General features: G+C 44.3%; 2 protein-coding genes across 16 annotated transcripts in view; both read right to left on the bottom strand.

Moving 5' to 3' along the window:
- Positions 1-4,727, bottom strand: part of LOC110506138 (selenocysteine insertion sequence-binding protein 2-like) — a 33,954-nt gene extending 29,227 nt beyond the window's left edge. For all 12 annotated transcript variants that reach the window (XM_090222688.1, XM_090222689.1, XM_090222690.1 and 9 more), the window contains exon 1: positions 3,281-4,727. In XM_090222688.1, coding sequence (XP_090078814.1) covers positions 3,281-3,298 — 18 coding nt within the window. In that variant the 5' untranslated portion in view covers positions 3,299-4,727. The remainder of the gene's footprint in view (positions 1-3,280) is intronic.
- An 833-nt stretch (positions 4,728-5,560) lies between these two features.
- On the bottom strand, positions 5,561-17,622 carry LOC149971446 (COP9 signalosome complex subunit 2-like). Of its 4 annotated transcripts, none has more exons than XM_090222704.1 (13): positions 17,464-17,622; positions 16,827-16,940; positions 16,669-16,746; positions 16,386-16,511; positions 15,574-15,672; positions 12,872-12,949; positions 12,306-12,480; positions 11,795-11,973; positions 11,506-11,558; positions 9,630-9,727; positions 8,434-8,516; positions 8,079-8,137; positions 5,561-6,177 (listed from the first exon to the last, which is right to left on the bottom strand). In XM_090222704.1, the coding sequence occupies exons 1-13, from the start codon at positions 17,605-17,607 to the stop codon at positions 6,033-6,035; spliced, it is 1,431 nt and encodes a 476-aa protein (XP_090078830.1). In that variant the 5' UTR covers positions 17,608-17,622; the 3' UTR covers positions 5,561-6,032. The 4 variants fall into 4 exon arrangements, with proteins under 4 accessions (XP_090078830.1, XP_090078832.1, XP_090078831.1 ...); XM_090222706.1 differs by having other exon boundaries at positions 15,574-15,663; XM_090222705.1 differs by having other exon boundaries at positions 17,470-17,622.
- Positions 17,623-20,066: the final 2,444 nt, after the last annotated feature.

The following is a 20,066-nucleotide window of genomic DNA, read 5'->3' as shown; positions in this document are numbered from 1 at the left end:
CAGAGGATAGATCAACCTCATTCGCCCCTTTCATTCTGAGAGGAGGAAAGGAAGAGGGAGAGTTGACACGAGTTCACGACACAAAGACACTCCATTCTCCCAGACAGGGTCGGAATGTATGAATTCAGCATCAGTACAGCAGTGAACACACACCACACACACCGCCATTGTTTCCCAGTGCTACTGTACTGTCCGTGGGCAGTGTGGGCTGACATCTGATAGATCCAGGGGTCCTGACTGGTCAACACAGAGCGCTAGGGGTGACGTAGCCAGCTGAAAACAATACCCTGCAGTATACTAGATGGCAGCCTTCTGTGGCCTAAACTGTGGTGCCATATACTGTCATGGAATTAAGCCTAGTGAAAAATATGACATTTTAAATGAACCATGCTTTGTTTCCATATGAGGGTTGATGGTTAGGACTACTCTAAAGAGAGCTGGTTACTTTAGATAATTAGGTGAAGTTAGTTACACAAAACAGAGGGGTTGGTTGTGTTACTTTAGATGACAAGGATGCTGATAGAGGAGAGGTTGGTAAATTTTAACTTTAGGTGAGGGGCGGGGTGAGGGGGTTGGTTACTTTCTACGAGGGATGTTACAGGAAGTAGGCCTGGCTAGCTATAGGTGACATTACAGGAGGTAGGCCTGGCTATAGGTGACGTTACAGGAGGTAGACCTGGCTATGGGTGACGTTACAGGAGGTAGGCCTGGCTATAGGTGACGTTACAGGAGGTAGGCCTGGCTATAGGTGATGTTACAGGAGGTAGGCCTGGCTATACGTGACAGGGGAGACAGTTACAGGATTAGGCCTGAGAGGATCAGGTGAGGAGTGAGGACGGTGGCCCAACCAGGATAAGCCAATTACACAACTAGCTACAACAGAGTCAGTTGCTATAGGACTCCAGCCCTAGTCCACCAGGGAAAAGAGACTCCAAACCTCCCAATATGTGTGCCCTGGCTGGGGGAAGACTCAGCCAGGAAGGCCCTTTAACTCTGGGTGCCATTCTCCATTCCGCTGGTGTGAAGGTGTAGGTTGTTTGTTCAAACTGAGTTGTATGTGATTGATTGATTAGCGCCTGGGATGTGAGTGAGAATAGCAGCGATTGTGGAAAAGGCTGCAGGTTGGCGTGTGTGTGTGTATGCGTGTTAGAGCGAGGAAGAGAGAGAATAGCAGCGATTATGGAAGATGCATTAGCAGGTAGCCTAGCGGTTAGAGGGTAAGGTCAGTCACCCTGAAAGTTCGCTGGTTTGAATCCCGAGCCGACTAGGTGAAAAATCTGTAGATGTGCCCTAGAGCAAGGCACTGTCTCATCCTCCAGTATTTATGCTGCAGTAGTTTATGTGTCGGGGGGCTAGGGTCAGTTTGTTATATCTGGAGTACTTCTCCTGTCCTATTCGGTGTCCTGTGTGAATTTAAGTGTGCTCTCTCTAATTCTCTCTTTCTCTCTCTCGGAGGACCTGAGCCCTAGAACCATGCCTCAGGACTACCTGACATGATGACTCCTTGCTGTCCCCAGTCCACCTGGCCGTGCTGCTGCTCCAGTTTCAACTGTTCTGCCTTATTATTATTGGACCATGCTGGTCATTTATGAACATTTGAACATCTTGGCCATGTTCTGTTATAATCTCCACCCGGCACAGCCAGAAGAGGACTGGCCACCCCACATAGGCCAAAACCTAGGAAGAAACCTAGAGAGGAACCAGGCTTTCTAAGGAGTTTTTCCTAGCCACCGTGCTTCTACACCTGCATTGCTTGCTGTTTGGGGTTTTAGGCTGGGTTTCTGTACAGCACTTTGAGATATCAGCTGATGTACAAAGGGCTATATAAATACATTTGATTTGATTTGACTTAACCCTAATTGCTCCTATAAGTGGAGCTCAGCTCCAGATGTGTGGTGAAAAAGCCAGGGCAGCACTGGCCTGGTAAAACTGGGTGGGACTACTGGGCCATCAACCATCAAACCCTTTGTCCATTCAAGCTTTTGTCTCTGATTCATTGTCTTCTAACATTCTCAGCTGGAAAGAGAGAAGTTGTATTGTTCTTTCACTGTTGTTGAATGGGAGGGGGCAAGAGAGGGAGCAATACAGAGTGGTGGGTGGATGAGCGAGCTGGAGTGTGTGCATGTACACTACATTTTGAAAAATATATTAAAGTCACAAGCATGAAACCATCTTGGGTCCTTGAATCTCCCATGCACCGTCCTCACATCACTGTGGACCAAAATTCAGCCTATGTGGCATCTGATGGTGACACAGGAGGACTTCATCCAAATCAAATCACATTTTATTTGTCACACGCGCCGATTACAACAGGTGTCGACCTTACTGTGAAATGCTTACTGTCAAGCCCTTAACCAACAACTCAGTTCAAGAAATAGCCAGCTGAAAACACTACCCTGCAGTATACTAGATGGCAGCCTTCTGTGGCCTAAACTATGGTGCCATATACTGTCATGGAATTAAGCCTAGTGAAAAATATGCCATTTTAAATGGGCACTTACAGTAAGTCAGACCACATAGAGTAGCTAACTTGCATCATAGTTAAGTTACTCTATGCGCAGCAGGAGTCACTCAATGGAATGTGATTCAAATGCAAAAGAACCGGACATTCCTCCAGAGCGAATCAGCTGGCTAGTTAGTTGTCAACAATCTACCACACACTCACTGCAGACTGGAGGTTTCGGGTAACTGGTCACTCACTACCTAGCCAGTTAACTTACCCTGGTCCGTATTATAATAACTATCTAGCTAGTTATTTAACGGTGTGTCAAACATCAAAGTTCACCAGATAGCTAAGTCAGTTCATGTCAACCGATATGTTGACATGAACTGTCATTAATGTCAACACATTGTGACAGTATAGGTACTGTAACTAGTTTAGTTAGATTCTCAATATAGTTAGCCTCAATTAAAACATATCTAGTACATAGATCAGCATATCAGGGAGAACAGATGAGATATTGGCCATCCAAAATGACAAGCGTATAAAAGCTGCTTAGCTAACTGGCTAGTTAGCCAGTTAGCTAGTTCAATTGTCTTTACTTACACGCATGCCTATTACGCGTAGCGATCTAGTTAGATGACAAATCATTGACAATAATCAAACATCGGATAAACTCACGGACACTTCTAAAACATTAAAGGGACATTGTTACCTGCAGATATGTTTTGGGCCTAGCTAGCTAGCTTCATATTCCCATTAGCTAACTAAAGCTAGTTGTGCCCTGTTACCAGACATAATCGGTTCCGTCATTACTTCGCAGAGAAAATCCGTCTTTACCTTATCACAAGAGTCCATGTCAATCGCTGAGACCGCGGCAGACCGTCATTGAGCACGCAGTGGTCGTCAAGATATAGGTGATTTAATTGTCTTCATTGTAAATGTTGAGCCATTTGTGTGAAACACACCCTGTTTTACCTCTGCCTAGTTGAACTGTTGCTGCCTAGCTAGCTCAGCTAGCTCTGAATGTGTCAACGTAGGAATGGAATGGCAGAAGAGCTGGTCATCTGGGACGGAAAGCCCACAGTCTCAAACAATGTTCGTCTTTGCCTTCGGCGTCTGTCACTGATAAGATTTGATGGACCAGGATAAATAGGCCTACTGTGCAAAAAGTATATATTTTTTGTTGAGTAAAGCAGCTGCAGTCGGAAGTTTACATACACCTTAGCTAAATACATTTAAACTCAGTTTTTCACAATTCCTGACATTTAATCCTAGTAAAATGACCGGTTTTAGGTCAGTTAGGATTGCCACTTTATTTTAAGAATGTGAAATGTCAGAATAATAGTAGAGTGATTTATTTCAGCTTGTATTTCTTTCATCACACTCCCAGTGGGTCAGAAGTTTACATACACTCAATTAGTATTTGGTAGCATTGCCTTTAAATTGTTTAACTTGGGTCAAATGTTTTGGGTAGCCTTCCACAAGCTTCCCACAATAAGTGGGGTGAATTTTTGCCCAATCCTCCTGACAGAGCTGGTGTAACTGAGTCAGGTTTGTAGGCCTCCTTGCTCATACACACTTTTTCAGTTCTGCCCACAAATCTTCAATGGGATTGAGGTCAGAGCTTTGTGATGGCCACTCCAATACCTTGACTTTGTTGTCCTTAAGCCATTTTGCCACAACTTTGGAAGTATGCTTGGGGTCATTGTCCATTTGGAAGACCCATTTGCGACCAAGCTTTAACTTTGACTGATGTCTTGATGTTTCTTCAATTTATCCACATAATTTTCCTCCCTCATAATGCCATCTATTTTGTGAAGTGCACCAGTCCTTCCTGCAGCAAAGCACTCCCACAACATGATGCTGCCACCCCCGTTCTTCACGGTTGGGATGGTGTTCTTCAGCTTGCAAGCCTCCTCCTTTTTCCTCCAAACATAGTTGATGGTCATTATGGGCAAACAGTTCTATTTTTGTTTCATCAGACCAGAGGACATTTCTCCAAAAAGTATGATCTTTGTCCCCGTGTGCAGTTGCCTACCGTAGTCTGGCTTTTATATGACGGTTTTGGAGCAGTGGCTTCTTCCTTGCTGAGTGGCCTTTCAGGTTATGTCGATATAAGACTTGTTTTACTGTGGATATAGATAGTTTTGACCTGTTTCCTCCAGCATCTTCACAAGGTCCTTTGCTGTTGTTCTGGGATTGATTTACACGTTTCGCACCACAGTACATTCATCTTTAGGAGACAAAACGCATCTTCTTCCTGAGCGGTATGACAGCTACGTGGTCCCTTGGTGTTTATTCTTGCGTACTATTGTTTGTACAGTTGAACGTGGTACTTTCAGGCGTTTGGAAATTGCTCCCAAGGATGAACCAGACTTGAGGTCAACAATTATTTTTCTTGGCTGATTTCTTTTGATTTTCCCATGATGTCAAGCAAAGAGACACTGAGTTTGAAGGCAGGCCTTGAAATACATCCACAGGTACACCTCCAATTGACTCAAATGATGTAAATTAGCCTATCAGAAGCTTCGAAAGCCATGACATAATTTTCTGGAATTCTCCAAGCTGTTTAAAGGCACAGTCAACTTAATGTATGTAAACTTCTGACTTACTGGAATTGTGATACAGTGAATTATAAGTGAAATAATTAGTCTGTAAACAATTGTTAGAAAATTGACTTGTGTCATGCACAAAGTAGATGTCCTGACCGACTTGCCAAAACTATAGTTTGTTAACAAGAAATGTGTGGAGTGGTTGAAAAACGAGTTTTAATGGCTACAACCAAAGTGTATGTAAACTTCCGACTTCAACTGTATGTCTAGCCTACAACACCGAATCAACCTTTGGATTATGATTCTAACAGATTTCTGCTTTGCTACTGTTCTGTATGCAATGTGATTGATGACATAGATTCACTCCCATCACTGAAAATGTATCTATCTATTCATAAGTTTCTGCACACAAACAATTGACTAACACTAAGAACAGGAGTCTGTTGCAACTACCAAATAATATTGATTTTTTCAAATAATATAGTATGGAACCAATGTTAGCATGAGAGCTGAAAAGTAGACGGTATCTAGACCTACATTGAAATGTCATATACAGTAAACACAGTTGGAGAACATTAGTTTGTTTTATTCACAACAGCCAACGTGCATTCAATGCTGCAGCTACATGTTGTGAAAAAGGTTTCCCAACACCAGCTGCCAGTCAACAGGCACAAATAAACCATTGTGTTATTGTACTCAAACTGCCCACCGAAAAAAATACAGCACTTTTAAAAAGGTGTTGACAGTGATATTTCTTAAATCATTCTACTAAAGTCTTGTGAAAAACAAACACGAAGGGCTTGACGTAAACCGAGATGTCCCTTAGAGAGCGCTGATGTCTTCTAGAAAGCAGTATCTCTCCTTCTCTGGGAAACGCAGCGTCAGATCACAAAACATCTCTGTGCTGCTGTGGTGCTCCTCTCCGCTCAGCCCATCCACACTGGATCGTTTGGTTTCTATTCTGACACATTGGAACAGTTGATTGAGATTCTCCTTCCTATCTTTCAGTGCTGTCCATTGTCACATGTCAGTCAGAATCATGTGAGTTTGCTGACGATGGCTTGGTTGAGAGAATTGAGTTGTTTAGTCCATTTGTCTAAGGCAGTGTAGCGCGCCCCTCCTCTCTTCTGGTAGTCTAGCTCCAACAGCTGGTTGACCTGGTCGATACGGCCTTGGATGGTGCTACAGGGAGGAAACCACAGCACAAGAGAGATCAGAGAACAATGGTTCAATAAATACAACACAAGAATGGACATTGGCATCCTAGCAACATGACTAAACATTCTTTCCATCTTGGTCAGGAAAACATTTAGAAATGGATCAAACAATATTGTATAAAACAATGCAGTTTTATATAAAAATGGGATCAACAACATCAATGTTTGCATTTGATTATGGTTTAAATTACAAATCACTGTGGATAGCATTAGTTGGAGTCATTGTTGAACTTCTTTCACTGTTTGGTTTCTGTCAAGCACCTGAACCACTGATGTGTGTACTCTCTCTCAACCAATTATCACATCTACACTAAGCTGTCTGATGAACACATTCCACCACCTCCACATTTCACTACATACAGTACATATTCTGTTGAGCTCTGTGACAACAGTGGGAATGCAGTGTCAAATGTCAATCTGTTCCAGTTGACTGGCTGTAGATCTGATCAGGCTGAGGGTAGTAAACAATACGCAGCAGTCTGCTACAGTAGCATGGGAAATAATAAAGACATGCTAGATAAGACACCTACCTGTAAACTGTTGATTTCTCCCAACGTTTTATTTGCCCAACGTTTTGATCAAAAGATCTTCATCCGGCTGACAAGGACCTTTGGGTCAAAACGTTGCACAATAAAACTGCGGGAGCAATCAACAGTTTACAGGTATCTTTCATCAGTTTACTTTTTGTAGCCTGCAAGTTACTGAATGTGTGCACGTACACTACTTCTAAACTAAATAATGAAACCAGTAATAAATGACAGATCTGCAATAAATTAAACAGGGAAGAATAACACCACAAACAGAGACGGAGAGAGAGGGAGAGAGACAGAAACCCATGCTGGCCTCCTGCATTCCTCAAGGTGCAGGGTGGAAACTATGAGGAACTGAGAAATGAGGAATTCAAATGATCCCCGTACACGAAACATGTCTTAACACTCATGCACAAGAAACATGCTTTGCTTCGTCTTGTGATGCCTCTGTCAGCCAGGTACACTATACACTGAGTATACTAGGGCTGTCCCAACAACAAAAAATAGTTTGTGTATGTTTATTTTTACATATATAGACACACCCTATTGTTTGAATAAAGTCAACTATATGTTGACTACTGAGCATGTCTGATGCTTTAAGCACTGCAATTAAAAATAAAGACACAAATGACCAAAGAGGGAGCCAGAGATCAATATAGCCTAACCAGAAAGACAAAAACCTGTTCCCAACCAGACCCTCCTCTTCCCGCTGCTGCTGGCCTTTGCAGCTTCTGCCGTTAGGCTCCTGAAGTAGCCGGTAATAGGCTACACCAATGGTCATCACCCTTTTCTACTTGGATTGGCAAGTTATTGTACCATTTCTACTGATCTACGTGCCAGTTATGATTTTCATATGCACATTTTTGTAAAACAGTTTCATTTAATTTATAATAAAGTCTTCATATCTCAAAATCAATGTCATGTGGTCAATAAGAATTCTACCTAATGAAAAAATAACTTCTATTGCCAATAGGTAAAAATAGCCTACAAGGTGTCGAAAGGGGATGCTGGCCCATGTTGAATCCAATGTTTCCTTCCCACAGTTGTGTCAAGTAGGCTAGATGTCCTTTGGGTGGTGGACCATCCTGATACACACAGGAAACCCATCAGCGATCCATGTCTCAAGGCTTTAAAATCCTTCTTTAACCCGTCTCCTCCCCTTCATCTACACTGACTGAAGCCTCTCATAGAAATACGGAAGAGTCTAGAGAAAACATACAAGTCTTCCATGGCATGAATGTCTGTTTGATGCAAAACACTTTTGCTAACAGTGGATTCTACTCTCCTAAATGGTAGTTTGGGCCACAGATCAGATGCATGTCTAGGACAAACTTACTTGTCCAATATGCACTGCACCAACAAACTCTCCACGTCACAAACATCTATGTTCAGCTCCTGAGACAGAGGAGACAGAACACAGGGCGTTACACTTTGATCAATCCAAACAGCAACATCAGTGACCTAATAAATACATGATCTACTCAGCAAAGTTCATTATCAGATACATTATCAATACACACAGTGAAGTCAATGATTAACTCTAGCCTGGTCTCAGATCTGTTTGTGCTGTCCTACCAACTCTTATTGTAAAAATCATCATGCCAATGACCATAGGAATTGGCAAAAAAGCACACAAACAGATCTGGGACCAGGCTAGTTAGTCCAGATGCCAGTGCTGTCCTCAGACTTACCTTAGAGATGAATGGGATGTGTATTCTAGTGTAAGGCTTGATGAGCGCGATAAGGACCTGGGTCCTGATGTTCCGCAGCAGCTCTGGAAAATAAGACAAAACAGCACTGATCAGTCTCTCTTCAGTCCACACCCAATCCACCAGGGCACACACACCCCCGTCCACCAGGTCACACACACCCCCGTCCACCAGGTCACACACACACCCCCGTCCACCAGGTCACACACACACCCCCGTCCACCAGGGCACACACACCCCCGTCCACCCTCACCCCCGTCCACCAGGGCACACTCACCCCCGTCCACCAGGACACACTCACCCCCGTCCACCAGGGCACTCTCACCCCGTCCACCAGGGCGCCCTCACCCCGTCCACCAGGGCACCCCGTCCACCAGGGCAACCCGTCCACCAGGGCACCCTCACCCCGTCCACCCTCACCCCGTCCACCAGGGCACCCTCACCCCGTCCACACTCACACCGTCCACTCTCACCCCGTCCACCAGGGCACCCTCACCCCGTCCACCAGGGCACCCTCACCCCGTCCACCAGGCCACACTCACCCCGTCCACCAGGCCACACTCACCCCGTCCACCAGGGCACACTCACCCCGTCCACTCTCAACCCGTCCACCAGGGCACACTCACCCAGTCCACACTCACCCCCGTCCACCAGGGCACTCTCACCCCGTCCACCAGGCCACACTCACCCCGTCCACCCTCACCCCGTCCACCAGGGCACACTCACCCAGTCCACCAGGGCACACTCACCCCGTCCACCCTCACCCCGTCCACCAGGGCACACTCATCCAGTCCACCAGGGCACATTCACCCCCGTCCACCAGGGCACTCTCACCCCGTCCACTCTCACCCCGTCCACCAGGGCGCCCTCACCCCCGTCCACCAGGGCGCCCTCACCCCCGTCCACCAGGGCACCCTCACCCCGTCCACCAGGTCACACTCACCCCGTCCACCAGGCCACACTCACCCCGTCCACCCTCACCCCGTCCACCAGGGCACACTCACCCCGTCCACTCTCACCCCGTCCACCAGGGCACATCATCTCAATATGCAGATACTGGTACAGTTTGTCTCAAGTTTGTTGAAACCTCGTCTTCAATGCAATACTTCCATGTTTCGTTCATCAACAAATGTGAGAAAGCCCACACATATACACACAGGCACACAAACACCACTCACCCTCTATGTGTTCTCTGATGAAGGGGTCATCCATGATACTACTATGGTTGGTCTTCAGTATCTTCTCAAACTCTGTGATGTCATTATTCTGATAGGAGCTGAGAGTAGACACACAACAGTAGAACAGTCACTGGGTTAGAATAATGACATTACAATCCATAAAATAATGACAGACAGTTGAAGTCAGAAGTTTACATACACCTTAGCCAAATACATTTATTCTTACTTTCACAATTCCTGACATTTAATCCTAGCAATAATTACCTGTTTTAGGTCAGTTAGGATCACCACTTTATTTTAAGAATGTGAAATGTCAGAATAATAGTAGAGAGTGATTTATTTCAGCTTTTATTTCTTTCATCGCATTCCCAGTGGGTCAGAAGTTTACGTACACTCAATTAGTATTTGGTAGCATTGCCTTTAAATTGTTTAACTAAGGTCAAACGTTTTGGGTAGACTTCCACAAGCTTCCCACAATAAGTTGGGTGAATTTTGGCCCATTCCTCCTGACAGAGCTGGTGTAACTGAGTCAGGTTTGTAGGCATCCTTGCTCACACACGCTTTTTCAGTTCTGTCCACAAATCTTCAATGGGATTGAGGTCAGGGCTTTGTGATGGCCACTCCAATACCTTGACTTTGTTGTCCTTAAGCCATTTTGCCACAACTTTGGAAGTATGCTTGGGGTCATTGTCCTTATGGAAGACCCATTTGTGACCAAGCTTTAACTTCTTGACTGATGTCTCGAGCTGTTGCTTCAATATATCCACACAATTGTCCTTCCTCATTATGCCATCTATTTTGTGAAGTGCACCAGTCTTCCTGCAGCAAAGCACTCCCACAACATGATGCTGCCACCCCTGTGCTTCACGGTTGGGATGGTGTTCTTCGCCTTGCAAGCCTCCTCCTTTTTCCTCCAAACATAGTGATGGTCATTTTGGCCAAACAGTTATATTTTTGTTTCATCAGACTAGAGGACATTTCTCCAAAAAGTATGATCTTTGTCCCAATGTGCAGTTGCAAACCGTTGTCTGGCTTTTTTATGACGGTTTTGGAGCAGTGGCTTCTTCCTTGCAGAGCGGCCTTTCAGGTTATGTCGATATAGGACTCGTTTTACTGTGGAAATAGATACTTTTGTACCCGTTTCCTCCAGCATCTTCACAAGGTCCTTTGCTGTTGTTCTGGGATTGATTTATACTTTTCGCACCAAAGTACGTTCATCTCTAGGAGACAAAAGGCGTCTCCTTCCTGAGCGGTATGATGGCTGCGTGGTCCCATGGTGTTAAGGGAGGAGACCAGAGCTAAAGAGCAAATGGCTTTCAAATGGGCTTTTTATGGTCGATGCCATTCAATCCAGCATCCGCTGTGTTAACGAATGTGGAGCCCGTGAACGGTAGGGCATTCATGCTTCTCACACTGTTCAGAGCAGACATACCAGAAACCCCTCCCCAACTACACCTGTCAACCAGTCATCGTCTGGGAAACAAACACGAGCTCACGGAGGCCTCAGCCTTGTTTTACATTTTGAGAGAGAGGTGTCAGAGCCACAGCCTAGGAGCGGTTCCATTTCCTTCTGCAATTGCATCAAAATCACAGAGCAGACCCTCTGTGTCGTGGATCCCAGACTGATCATAAATTAGGTTGAAGAGACGCCACAGCTGAACCCGTGGTTAAAGGGTATCTTCACTATGTTGCACCTCCATCAACCACTTATATGTGATGTAAAACAATAACAGTTTGGGTCAACTGACAACTCAGCACAAACAAGTGGAAATAGGTTGTAAATAGTGACGTTATTGTTTAACTGATGCCTTGGCTTTCTACCCTAAAATATCAGCAACACCGCCATGGATGACTAGAAGCACACACGTGTTCTTACCTTACTAGATTTGTCATGGCCAAGATCTCTGGGTCGTTTTTATAGGGTTTGGCCTGTCACAGAAAAACACAATAAGAACAGCCACTGTAATACAACACTTTATCAAGCAGTGTTTGCTGCAGGTGATTTGAATTTGATTAATGCAATGTTGCCTCCAACAATATAAAGGTATGGGATGCCTCCACCACATGTATGGTTCCATAATGATCATGTTAGTAATTGCTCTTAGGGGATAAATAACATTTAATTTAACTGGACTTAACTAAACTGAATTGAATGAGTGTTGTACCTCCTGTGAGTCGAAAGGGTTGATTCCAGACTTCATGAGCATGTTGGCCAGCACCAGGTACTTCAGACAGGTGGTTCTCCTGGGGCTGCCTGACTCATCGTAGTTCTTAAACGCCTCAAAGAAGTCTGTGTGGGCCTTCTCAAACTCCCCCTCTCTCAGGTGCATCTTACCCCCACACTCTGGGGAAGGAGACAAAACAGGAACAGGCCTGTTATTACATCACATAAACACACGCAGTGACTGACACACACACACACACATATTTTTACCATCTTATACAATATTATCGATTTTATCCACGATAGTGGCAAACCTCCCCGAGTTTTCCTACACGTCAGTTTACAAGGCGTAACCATAGAATAATAGTTCTAAGGGGGATTATTTTTCTATGGTCAATGTATTTATTCAATGTAAACCGCTGTGTGTGGCTCCAATGCAATACATGTAAAATATAATAATGTTGACAGCTATGCTGCCTTCAGGGTTTCATCTGTCTACGGTGGTAACACACCCCTGATGACTCCCATAATGAGTGGGTGAGGGATAGCAGACTTGATGTGCAGGGACTGTTCATACAGGGCCTTCAGCTTCTTGTTGTTCTTCTGGGCTGTGTACATCTGGATCTCCAGAGCATAGATCTCCAGGAGCTGGGTGCCTTTCTTTAGGTCGTCCTCCCCGTCATCTGTCTAGAGAGAGACATAGATATACACCATTACAGATCACACACACATAAAAGACCATAGATCCCCAATATCCTTTGTCTGCACTGCACATAGATATAGAACTTAACAGATCAGATATGCACATAACAGACCACAGATCTTCAACATTGTCTGTCTGCAGTGCACATAGATACAGATATACTACATAATAGATCAGATATACACATAACAGACCATATATCTGCAACATCATCTGTCTCCAGTGCACATAGATATACAACATAACAGATCATACCAGTATACAACAACAACAAAAATACTGCTAGCAGCCATATTGGGAACTTAGCTACTCAGATGGCTGTGTAAACCCCATCAGACTAAGCGTTGTCTCAGACTACCACCTGTCTTACTGTACCTGACAGGACTGGTGCAGCTGTCTGAGGATCTTCTGTAACTTCCCAAATTCCTCTCTCTCCAGGTACAGCTTGCCCAGCTGAGAGACAACCAGAGGACGACAGTTAAAACAGGCTGAGAGACAACAATAGGACTTTAGTTAAAACAGGCTGAGAGACAACACGAGGACGACAGTTAAAACAGGCTGAGAGACAACCAGAGGACGACAGTTAAAACAGGCTGAGAGACAACACGAGGACGACAGTTAAAACAGGCTGAGAGACAACAACAGGACTTTAGTTAAAACAGGCTGAGAGACAACCAGAGGACGACAGTTAAAACAGGCTGAGAGACAACACGAGGACGACAGTTAAAACAGGCTGAGAGACAACAACAGGACTTTAGTTAAAACAGGCTGAGAGACAACACGAGGACGACAGTTAAAACAGGCTGAGAGACAACACGAGGACTTTAGTTAAAACAGGCTGAGAGACAACAATAGGACTTTAGTTAAAACAGGCTGAGAGACAACACGAGGACTTTAGTTAAAACAGGCTGAGAGACAACACGAGGACGACAGTTAAAACAGGCTGAGAGACAACACGAGGACGACAGTTAAAACAGGCTGAGAGACAAGAGGACGGCAGTTAAAACAGGCTGAGAGACAACACGAGGACTACAGTTAAAACAGGCTGAGAGACACCACGAGGACTACAGTTAAAACAGGCTGAGAGACAACCAGAGGACTTTAGTTAAAACAGGCTGAGAGACAACACGAGGACGACAGTTAAAACAGGCTGAGAGACAACAACAGGACTTTAGTTAAAACAGGCTGAGAGACAACACGAGGACGACAGTTAAAACAGGCTGAGAGACAACACGAGGACTTTAGTTAAAACAGGCTGAGAGACAACAATAGGACTTTAGTTAAAACAGGCTGAGAGACAACACGAGGACTTTAGTTAAAACAGGCTGAGAGACAACACGAGGACGACAGTTAAAACAGGCTGAGAGACAACACGAGGACGACAGTTAAAACAGGCTGAGAGACAAGAGGACGGCAGTTAAAACAGGCTGAGAGACAACACGAGGACTACAGTTAAAACAGGCTGAGAGACACCACGAGGACTACAGTTAAAACAGGCTGAGAGACAACCAGAGGACTTTAGTTAAAACAGGCTGAGAGACAACACGAGGACTTTAGTTAAAACAGGCTGAGAGACAACAAGAGGACTTTAGTTAAAACAGGCTGAGAGACACCACGAGGACTACAGTTAAAACAGGCTGAGAGACAACACGAGGACTTTAGTTAAAACAGGCTGAGAGACAACAAGAGGACGACAGTTAAAACAGGCTGAGAGACACCACGAGGACTTTAGTTAAAACAGGCTGAGAGACAACAAGAGGACTTTAGTTAAAACAGGCTGAGAGACAACACGAGGACTTTAGTTAAAACAGGCTGAGAGACAACAAGAGGACTTTAGTTAAAACAGGCTGAGAGACAACACGAGGACTTTAGTTAAAACAGGCTGAGAGACAACAAGAGGACTTTAGTTAAAACAGGCTGAGAGACAACACGAGGACTTTAGTTAAAACAGGCTGAGAGACAACAAGAGGACTTTAGTTAAAACAGGCTGAGAGACAACACGAGGACTTTAGTTAAAACAGGCTGAGAGACAACACGAGGACTACAGTTAAAACAGGCTGAGAGACAACACGAGGACGACAGTTAAAACAGGCTGAGAGACAACACGAGGACGACAGTTAAAACAGGCTGAGAGACAACAAGAGGACTTTAGTTAAAACAGGCTGAGAGACAACAAGAGGACTTTAGTTAAAACAGGCTGAGAGACAACACGAGGACTTTAGTTAAAACAGGCTGAGAGACAACACGAGGACGACAGTTAAAACAGGCTGAGAGACAACAAGAGGACTTTAGTTAAAACAGGCTGAGAGACAACACGAGGACTTTAGTTAAAACAGGCTGAGAGACAACAAGAGGACGACAGTTAAAACAGGCTGAGAGACACCACGAGGACGACAGTTAAAACAGGCTGAGAGACAACAAGAGGACTTTAGTTAAAACAGGCTGAGAGACAACACGAGGACTTTAGTTAAAACAGGCTGAGAGACAACAAGAGGACTTTAGTTAAAACAGGCTGAGAGACAACACGAGGACTTTAGTTAAAACAGGCTGAGAGACAACAAGAGGACTTTAGTTAAAACAGGCTGAGAAACAACACGAGGACGACAGTTAAAACAGGCTGAGAGACAACAAGAGGACTTTAGTTAAAACAGGCTGAGAGACAACACGAGGACGACAGTTAAAACAGGCTGAGAGACAACACGAGGACGACAGTTAAAACAGGCTGAGAGACAACAACAACTTCTATGTTTGTGCTATAACTATCACTAAATAAGGATGTTAGGGTGATGTTTGGCAAACAATTTAACACAAACAGATCTCGCTACCAGTCTAGGGCTTTGCAGAGGTAGAAACTCCCAAACACAGAGGCCTGACAAACTGCCAGATCAGATATTGTCCTACCCATAGAAATAAACAGAAACATTATGTCCCAATTCTCACTTGTTCACTTCACTTTACTGATTTGAGAGGAAATTACTAGTCCCTGCCACCACCAAACCACTGCTTTTTGATTTTTGTGGGAAGTAGTGACTGAGTGCACACTAGGAAAAAGCTGATATTATTTTGACACACCCTACCTTTGTGTTAGTTTTGAACCAGAGTCTGTCGTTCTTGGCATCCTTCAGAGCGTCCAGCGTCGTTTCATAAAACTCCTGCAGCAGGTCCATCTGTGACACATAAAACAACCAACCACAGCCCACATTAACACCTCAGTCACCTGGAACATGAACCTCAGCCTACATTAACACCTCAGTCATCTAGAACATGAACCTCAGCCTACATTAACACCTCAGTCATCTAGAACATGAACCTCAGCCTACATTAACACCTCAGTCACCTGGAACATGAACCTCAGCCTACATTAACACCTCAGTCATCCAGTACATGAACCTCAGCCTACATTAACACCTCAGTCATCTAGAACATGAACCTCAGCCTACATTAACATCTCAGTCACCTGGAACATGAACCTCAGCCTACATTAACACCTCAGTCATCTAGAACATGAACCTCAGCCTACATTAACACCTCAGTCATCCAGAACATGAACCTCAGCCTACATTAACACCTCAGTCACCCAGAACATGAACCTCAGCCTACATTAACGTCTCAGTCATCTAGAACATGAACCTCAGCCTACATTAACACCTCAGTCATGTAGAACATGGAACCACTGCCACCACTTCATTCATACCAATAGGACTGACCCAGAGTCAGTAACTTTATTGGCCATATAAGACAAAAGTTGTAAGAAATTGATATTGATAAAAAGTTGTTTTTTTAAATGGGATAACAAACAGTTCACATCACTTGAGATTTGAGCCAAAATAAAGATCTGAGCTTTGAGGCCAAAAACCCTTTGTTCTAGTTCCAGGTATTGCGTCTATACCTGTTTGGAGGTGGAGATGTAGTCTAGGATGGAGTTGATGGACTTCTCTGAGTAGTTTCTGGTCACAGCGCTCCTGATGTACGTCAACAGCTGCTTGTACCGAGACATCATCTCTGGGAAGTTGGTCTGCAGGACACACACAGTTCGACAGGAGACAGGGCATTGAAGTTGCAGTGGGAATGACAGTATGTCATAAAGACAAACTCACAAGCACTAATCATACGGACTCAGAGACGGAGAGTAGACATTTTGAGACAACACCACAGAGCATTTCATTTCTTACTAGCTTGAAGTTGATTTTGATCATCTGTTTTAGGGCTTTGAACCCCCATTCTCCCTTCTCTCCCTCCAGCTCCAATACCTGCCAATAGAGAGTATACATTACCATCGTACACTCATCAATCTGTGAGTGAGTGGAGCGAGTGAGTAGCCAGTACCCACCTTCTGAAAGCTGTTGAGAGCTGCTTTGGGGTCATCCTCCTTCAGTGCTTTGGAGTTGTAGTACTGGTTTTCCAAGTCGACATTTGGCTCTGAGTTACTGTCCTCGGAATATTCCTGGGTTGAGACATAAACTCAGGACATAAGTTAGCTGGCTATGAGTTAATACAACAAAGATTGATAACGTGACAGAGATGTTATGATTGTGCTAACGGCTTGCCATAGTTGTTTACTAATGAGTCTAAGTAGCTAGCTGTTTTCTCTAACCAGCAACGGCGCATGCGCGGCCACAGGGTAGTTATCTACACCTAGCTAGCTAAACGGTTGTATGTTTGTGGCTAGCTATGGTAACATAACATGCTATAATAAATTGACTAGTATAGCTAACTCAGTATACTATAGCAAACTCAGTTTCCCCCATGCCAAGCAGCCGAGATTAGCTAGCACTAGCAGCAACTCTGCAAGCTATCCTCGCCTTTATGCTAACGTTAGCTGAACTAGCTATCTATCTAGGTAGTTTAGCTACCTAACTAGCTAACTCCCCTGCTCCGACCTAGCTAATGAAAATATACTAGCTAAGGAAACAGCTCTGATTAAACATCAATAAATAAGGAAATAGAAACGTATTATGTAAACTTACGCTTACCAGATCATAATCTTCTTCATCGTCGCACATGAAATCATCTTCCATGTCAGACATCTTGACGGGTCTTCGGAGACAACAAACACATCGCAGCTCTACAGCGCCACCAAACACTACGCCGGTTTCAGCATAGTACTGCATTATTCTTTCTGGTATTGTAGTTCGCTTTTCTACCGGAAGCTGTCGCTGTCACATCACAGTATAGATCTGTAACATTTCTAGTCTTTTCAATTAATTCAATTTGACTCACTGATAACTCTTAATCTTAATCTTACTTTATCATCCTAGAAATAGCCATAAAAAACTTACATCACAAATCAAAGGGACAAGCATGAGGATCATGTATTTATGAAGTCTTACCTCCCTAATCTTACCTCATTTACACACACTGTATATAGTGTTTTTCCCATTGTGTTATTGACTGTACATTTGTTTATTCCATGTGTAACTGTGTTGTTGTTTGTGTCACACTACTTTGCTTTATCTTGGCCAGGTCGCAGCTGATGAGAACTTGTACTGGACTACCTGGTTAAATAAAGATGAAATAAAATGTTTAAAAAGTCTACCGGATATATCAGGGACTCGTCCCTATTGTAAAACTGAAGAGTGCAGAGATGGTAGTGTGTGTGTGTGTGTGTGTGTGTGTGTGTGTGTGTGTGTGTGTGTGTGTGTGTGTGTGTGTGTGTGTGTGTGTGTGTGTGTGTGGATGGGGAGTGTGCGATTTTTGGTTCCAACCGCCGTGTCTTTGTGAGACGCGGAGTAGGTGAACGGAAAAGCATTCCTCATGAAGCTGGTTGAGAGAATGCCAAAAGGGTGGCTACTTTGAAGAATCTAAAATATCAAATATATTTTGATTTGTTTGTTTAACACTTTTTTGGTTACTACATGATTCCATATGTGTTATTTCATAGTTTTGATGTCTTCACTATTATTCAACAATGTAGAAAATAGTAAAAATAAAGAAAAACCCTTGAATGAGTAGATGTGTCCAAACTTTTGACTGGTGCTGTACATACACACACATTGACAGGGGCTGAGTCACTGGCTTACTGGTGCTCTTTCATGCCGTCCCTAGGAGGGGTGCGTCACTTGAGTGGGTTGAGTCACTGATGTGATCTTCCTGTCTGGGTTGGCGCCCCCCTCGGGTTGTGCCGTGGCGGAGATCTTTGTGGGCTATACTCGGCCTTGTCTCAGGATGGTAAGTTGGTGGTTGAAGATATCCCTCTAGTGGTGTGGGGGCTGTGCTTCGGCAAAGTGGGTGGGGTTATATCCTTCCTGTTTGGCCCTGTCCGGGGGTATCATCGGATGGGGCCACAGTGTCTCCTGACCCCTCCTGTCTCAGCCTCCAGTATTTATGCTGCAGTAGTTTATGTGTCGGGGGGCTAGGGTCAGTTTGTTATATCTGGAGTACTTCTCCTGTCTTATCCGGTGTCCTGTGTGAATTTAAGTATGCTCTCTCTAATTCTCTCTTTCTCTCTTTCTTTCTCTCTCTCGGAGGACCTGAGCCTTAGGACCATGCCTCAGGACTACCTGGCATGATGACTCCTTGCTGTCCCCAGTCCACCTGGCCGTGCTGCTGCTCCAGTTTCAACTGTTCTGCCTGCGGCTATGGAATCCTGACCTGTTCACCGGACGTGCTACCTGTCCCAGACCTGCTGTTTTCAACTCTCTAGAGACAGCAGGAGTGGTAGAGATACTCTTAATGATCGGCTATGAAAAGCCAACTGACATTAACTCCTGAGGTGCTGACTTGCTGCACCCTCGACAACTACTGTGATTATTATTATTTGACCATGCTGGTCATTTATGAACATTTGAACATCTTGGCCATGTTCTGTTATAATCTCCACCCGGCACAGCCAGAAGAGGACTGGCCACCCCTCATAGCCTGGTTCCTCTCTAGGTTTCTTCCTAGGTTTTGGCCTTTCTAGGGAGTTTTTCCTAGCCACCGTGCTTCTACAAATGCATTGCTTGCTGTTTGGGGTTTTAGACTGGGTTTCTGTACAGCACTTTGAGATATCAGCTGATGTACGAAGGGCTATATAAATACATTTGATTTGATACATTTGATTTGATTTGATTGACCCAGTTGCAATCCCACACTGAGAAATGGGTCTGAACCATGACAAGAGGTTTTCAGCATTTTGATAGGGTCAAATCATTTGTTTAAAGGGATTTCAACAGGCCAGTCTCTGGGGTACTCAAGAGAAAAAAACACCCTTGGCAGAGTTGGTTTGTTCTCAGCAGTGAGGGACTCACTGAGGTATGAACTATGAATGTGGATCTATTGGAGTGTTTTTTACTAACATTGCGTGATAACTCTGGGAGGCCGTTTCTGAATAGAGTGGAATCAACCCTGTGGATCAGGTTTAAAAATATTTCATGACCATTTTAAAACAGTGTTGGCTGCCACTCTATGACACACACACACACGCACGCACGCACACACAGTGTTGGCTGCCACTAACAGCATGTGTCCTGTCTGTAATCTCTCTCTCCCTCACTAGGGAGCTTGTTTTACACCAGACTCACTAACATATTTTATTACTAAAGAGATTCCTTTTCTGAGAAGACTGATTTCTAATTTAAGAAAGAGGCCT

The sequence above is a fragment of the Oncorhynchus mykiss genome, chromosome 26, assembly GCF_057628025.1.
Source record: "Oncorhynchus mykiss isolate SJ-2025 chromosome 26, ASM5762802v1, whole genome shotgun sequence".
NCBI lineage: Eukaryota > Metazoa > Chordata > Actinopteri > Salmoniformes > Salmonidae > Oncorhynchus > Oncorhynchus mykiss.
Note: the sequence above shows the minus strand (reverse complement) of the source record. Positions and strands in the feature narration are given on the sequence as shown.